The sequence below is a fragment of the Caenorhabditis briggsae genome, assembly GCF_000004555.2.
Source record: "Caenorhabditis briggsae complete genome, chrIV, whole genome shotgun sequence".
NCBI lineage: Eukaryota > Metazoa > Nematoda > Chromadorea > Rhabditida > Rhabditidae > Caenorhabditis > Caenorhabditis briggsae.
In genome coordinates, this window is record NC_013487.2 from 16,594,821 (window position 1) to 16,600,421 (window position 5,601).

The following is a 5,601-nucleotide window of genomic DNA, read 5'->3' on the forward strand; positions in this document are numbered from 1 at the left end:
AGAGAGAGAGAGAGAGAGAGAGAATTATTTTTTAAGTAAAAGGGATCCTCTCTCTTGGGTGTGTATAGCTGGAGAGGGATCTATGCAGCTTAGCGGATGAGAATCAGCTGATCACAGAGGGGGGACATGTACTTTGAGGATAGATGAACTTTTATAGTCTAGCGAGAGGGGAAGAGACGCAGAGAACCGGAAACTGGTTTAGCTGGAAGACTGGGGAATCAAACGTTCTGTGCTGAAAATCTCGAAAATTCCAAGATTTGGATTTCAACTTTTGTCAGAATCAATTTTGTTCAGATCAAAAATTTGAATTATAAATTTTTAAATTTCGTTTTCTTTCTTTTTTTCTTCGTGGTCAATTATCTCAGTTTCTGTAAGAGATATCAATAGATAACCAACTACCGAAATGTTTACCATAATATCAGCAACATGTTATCAGACCACCTTTTGACATCTTTTACAGGAACCGAGATATGTGAGCTCAAAGTGCAAGTAGCTCCACATAACCCCAATTTCATAGAAGAACCCATTGTGGTATACTTACGATCTAGAGAATCTGCTACAGTAATAAAAATGAAAACTTTCAAGTTTATCGACTACTTTGAAATCAAGAAGCACTTAGTTAGAGCAAGTGCGCTCTACTGAACACCGTGCGCTCCATCATAATCCCAATTTCATAAAAGTTCCACTTCAAACTCAATTATTTCAGTTTCTGTGAAAGATAGAAAAAAGTGCTCAACTGACAAAATGTTTATCATATTATCAGCAACATTTTATCAGTTTGCCCATTTTCAGGTGCGTGTCAACTCTACAGAGCTAGCGATGTGCGTCGATGAGGACATTCGACAGTTCAAATACGAGGTGGAAGAAGCCACATGCTCTGGGTCCATTCCCCGACGAACACCTACAGTAGGCAGTCCGACAGATAGTGCCGTTCCCCTTCTTTCCGCTCAAATCGGTCTCCAATTCTACACAAAATCCAAAAAACCAAGTTCTGTGATTGGAACGGCGGTTAGTTGGTTCGGAAGTGCAACCGGGGCGATGGGATGCGAAGAGGGGACGTCTTGGGAGGAATGGAAGCTGATTTTGGATGTATTCCGAGTGGAATCCATCGATGAACTACAGAAAATGAGACAGAGGGTTGCTGATGACATTGGAGAGAAGGTTTTGGACATTTGCGAGCACATTAATCACAATCATTATACACCGAAAATGCCGACGAGAAGCGAGATTCCAGAGGTTTTTGAGACGAGATTCTCCGATTGTCAGCCTTATTTGTTCAAGATTTGTAGACAAGCCGTGCCCAGTGAGTTTTCCTTTTTTTTCAATTTTCAAGTTTCCGGGTTTTGGCACGTTTAGAGCTTCAAACTGAGTCCAAACACGCTGAAAATGGCCTAGAATTCCAAATCTAGGCAACAGCTTCAAAATGAGTTTACACACGACGATATTTGACGCAAAACTAAAACATTAGGCGCCGCCCCTTTTTTAATTAAAATTAGGCGCCGCCCCTTTTTCCGAATTTTTGAATTTCTGAATTTTTTGAATTTTAGAATTTCTGAAATGTTGAATTTCCGAATTTTTGAATTTTTGAATTTTAGAACTTCGAAATTTCTGAATTTCTGAATTTTAGAATTTCTGAATTTTAACATTTCCGAATCTTAGAATTTTAGAATTTTAGAATTTCTGAGTTTCTAATTTTCCGAATTTTAGAATTTCTGAATTTCTAAATTTCTAAATTTTAGAATTTTAGAATTTCTGAATCTTAGAATTTCTAAATTTTTAAATTTCTGATTTTCTAAATTTCTGAATTTCCGAATTTCTGAATTTCTGAATTTCTGAATTTCTGAATTTCTGAATTTCTGAATTTTAGAATTTCCGAATTTTAGAACTTCGGAATTTCTGAATTTCAGAATTTCTGGATTTCTGAATTTTTGCATTTTAGAATTTTAGAGTTTTAGAATTTTAGAATTTCTGAATTTTAGAATTTCTGAATTTTAGAATTTCTAAATTTCTGAATTTTAGAATTTTAGAATTTCTGAATTTCTGAATTTCTGAATTTTTGTATTTTTGAATTTCTGAATTTTAGAATTTTAGAATTTTAAAATTTCTGAATTTTAGAATTTCTGAATTTTTGAATTTGAGAACTTCAGAATCTCTGAATTTCAGAATTTTAGAGATTCGGATTTTCCGAATTTTCAAATTTCTGAATTTCCGGATTTTAGAATTTTTTGTAATTTATTGATTTTTTGCAGAAATGGAGTTGAAACAAACATTCACACAAGCGGCGTTATCTCGCTGGAAAGACATTCTTGCTTCGTAAAAAAATAGGCTCCGCCCCCTGCAATTCTCATCCACGTCATCTCCGTTTTTATCACCTTTTTTTCTAGGTTTTCCCATTTTTTCTCGAGCTTCCTTCTCCAAAAAAAAATAATTTTTCAAAAAAAAAATCATTCCTTGTACCTATTGTTTGTATTTTTGTACACTTTTCCATCCTAAAAATTATCATTTTTCGCACTTTTTTTTGTAAAAATTCTGGAACTTTCTGGTATTTCCGGGTCGTTTTCCCCCACCTTCCATCCTTTCGAACCTCCTATTTTCCCCTATTTTCTGTGTATTTTCTTGTAAAAATCCCGAAAAATCCCTTTTAAAATCTCATTTTTCCTCTCAAAATAATTTTTTTTAATTTCAAAAATTTTGCATTTAAGCTCCGCCCACTTTCCTTCTGCCTGTATATGAGCGGTTTCGCCTGTAGAAAAAACGTCTAGAAATTGTCTCTCTCCCTCTGAACCCTCCTTGATTCCCATGCTATTTCTCCCTCTTTGTTTGCCCACTTTTTTCCCTTCTTATTTGATAAAAAATTGCAACTTTTTCTGCCATTTTCCTCCTTCAATCTTTCGTTGATTTTTCCCTTCTGATTCGATTATTTTTTTTCTATAAAGAATTGTGATTTTTTTTCTCACCATTCTTCCCCTTTTTTTGGCCTGAAAATGGGTAATTTCCTATAATTATTTCCTTTTTTCGGTCTTTTTTGGTTTTTTCTAGCTTTTTCAGCCAAATGGAAACCTTAAAATTCAATGTAAATCATTGAAATTCGAAAAATTCGACGTTAAGATTTTGAAATTTCAAATTCGCGCTCAAAATTTTCTGATTTTTCTCAATGGAGCGCGCTTGCATATCCAACACTAAATTTTAAATTTTTCAATCTTCGGTCATTTTTTCTTCGATTTTTGGTCGATTTTCTTCGTTCTTTCTCTGCTTTGTCCAGTTTTTCTTGCTTAGAACAATTTTCGATGACTCATAAAACCTAGAAAAATAGAAAAAAGTGAAAAGAATTCCACAGTTTCCTCGATTGTCGGAGAAATATAAATTTGACCTAAGTATCTCAATTTTTTAGTTTTTCAATGGTTTTCTGAGATAAAAACTCTGAAAAAGGATATTTTTTAGGCTAGAAAATAAAAAAAATATTTTTTTTCAGATTTCGGCCTGAATTTTTCGATTTTTTCCTATTTTTCGTGATTTTAGGTTCAAAAATCCCGCAAAATTCAAATTTTCAGATGCCGGGACGCGTGATGTCGGTGGTCCTTTGCCGACCAACAGTGTCTGGCGACATAATGCCCGTAGCCATGGGCGCTTGTGAGAATATCGACGATGCCACCAAGTATAGTGATGTAAAACCGCCAGATGGTCAGTTTTCGACTTTTTGAAGCTAAAAATTTGAATTTCCCGCCCAAAAATTGCAGATTGTGAGCCAAAAATTGAGGATTTTTCGAATTTTTAAAGCTAAAAATTTGAATTTTCCTCTCAAAAAGCGCATTTTTTAACCTTGAAATTCGATTTGTCAGCCCAAAAATGATATTTTCTTCAGATTCCGAAGTGATCAAACTGATACGATCACGTGTGCGAACGTACTTCAATAATGACGGCGTCATTGAGCTGGATGGAGGGTAAGATATGCTTAAAAATTCGATTTTGGTCGTTTTTAGAGCTGAAAATGAGCTAAAAGTGTTTTTTTTTGCATTTTTTTTAAAGCTTGAAATGGCTAAAAATCACTGAAAATTAGCTTGAAATGGCCTAAAATTCCAAAAAATCGATAATTTCTTCCAGCTACCACCTATATTTCGTCGTTGTCATTGAGACATTCTCCACGATGGTCTATTGCTGTGTAGCTGAAAACGGAATGGACCAAACGGAAGCCAACGACTTCTTAAATTCGAAAATTCGAACGATTATGGCATCTTCGAATATTCAAATGGTCGTCGCGCAATCGAATCCCTATGACCTTCTCGGCATTCTTCAACCCGATATTTTGAAGTTTATTGTGCGTTTTTTCCCTGCGTTTTCAAAGAAAATAGCTGTAAAAACCTGAATATACGGTATTTTGACTGTTTCCCCAGGAATTTTAGCTAGTTTTGATGGAAAAATCGTGGAAAATCCGGCTAGAAATCACTGAAACCGCTGAAATTTTAGTGGAGTTCACTCTGGAGAGAGCGCGGCGGTCGCGTCGCGCTTCTTCTACTTTTTGGGAGGGGGATTCGAATTTTCAAGTTGAAATAGTGGAAATCCTAGTTTTTTAGCAAATTCAGCCTATTTTTCCAAATTTATCATTCAGAATTCACCCATTTTCCACCAAAAATGAGCTAAAATCGGCGAAAACCCGGAATTCCCTATGCTCTTGAGAGCGGCCCAAACCTTTTCGAGGGAAATTTGAATTTTCAAAATATTTTCTTCCAGAAACAACACAACGACCAATTCCCGACCGCCCATCAGCAGAGAATGATTGATATTCGTCGGCAAGTGGAAGATGTTCGTCAGGTGAGCTTCTTTGAGCCAAAAACCCAAATTTTCCATTTTTCTTCAGGTAATGGCCGACAATGTGGAACGAATAATGGAGAGGGGCGAGCGTCTGGAAAATATAGAGAATCGATCTGAAGCGTTGAGAACATCGGTAGGAAATATCGATTTTTAGGCGAAAATTCCAGAAAAAACGATTTTTTCCAGACAATCTCGTTCAAAAGCACCGCCCGCCGTGTTCAACGCCATTTCTGTCAACAGAATCTGAAATGGACACTGATCCTTCTCGCCGTCATCGCTGTGATCGTCACCGCGATTGTGCTCACAATTCTGCACAAGAATGACGTTATCTGATCGATTGTACTTGATTTTTCCCCCAATTTCCCTTAATTTTCACTGGTTTCTCATCCCATTTCCCACCTTTTTTCTGACCCACTGACGATATGCTCCTAGCTTTTTTTCAATTCTGATGCAAAAGTTTTAATTTTTCGCCATTTCTGTACCTATTTTTCGCCATTTTCTGTATTTTTTTTTTGGCTATTCTACTTATATTTCAGCTCATAAACTCGATTTTTTTCCTATTTTCAGTCCAAAAATTCATGAAATTTGACCTAAAATTGGCCTCAACCTGGCCGAGTCACCCAAAATGCGTTTTCCACGTGGCACCCCAGATTAGAAGTGCCACGTCATTTCTCGATTTTTCAATTTTCAGATTTTGAAGTTTTTCTTCTCTCCTCTGATTTTTTTTTCTTTTTTGTCCTACTGTTTTTTTTTGGTTCTCAGATTTTTTTTCCGAAAATTGACCCATTTTTC

The 5,601-nt window shown here is 35.9% G+C and overlaps 2 protein-coding genes across 2 annotated transcripts in view; both read left to right on the forward strand.

Moving 5' to 3' along the window:
• Positions 1–819: 819 nt before the first annotated feature.
• CBG10577 lies at positions 820–2,317 on the forward strand (the record flags this gene model as incomplete). The annotated part of the gene is made up of 2 exons (XM_002634854.2): positions 820–1,303; positions 2,250–2,317. 2 exons carry the CDS (start codon positions 820–822, stop codon positions 2,315–2,317), a joined length of 552 nt encoding a protein of 183 aa, XP_002634900.2.
• Positions 2,318–3,551: 1,234 nt separating this feature from the next.
• The window catches only part of CBG10566, a gene marked incomplete at both ends in the record, with an annotated part of 39,195 nt that continues 37,145 nt past the window's right edge, over positions 3,552–5,601 (forward strand). The window contains 5 exons of the mRNA XM_002634847.1: positions 3,552–3,681; positions 3,863–3,941; positions 4,102–4,315; positions 4,729–4,809; positions 4,856–4,942. Of these exons, the coding sequence (XP_002634893.1) occupies positions 3,552–3,681; positions 3,863–3,941; positions 4,102–4,315; positions 4,729–4,809; positions 4,856–4,942 (591 nt within the window). The remainder of the gene's footprint in view (positions 3,682–3,862; positions 3,942–4,101; positions 4,316–4,728; positions 4,810–4,855; positions 4,943–5,601) is intronic.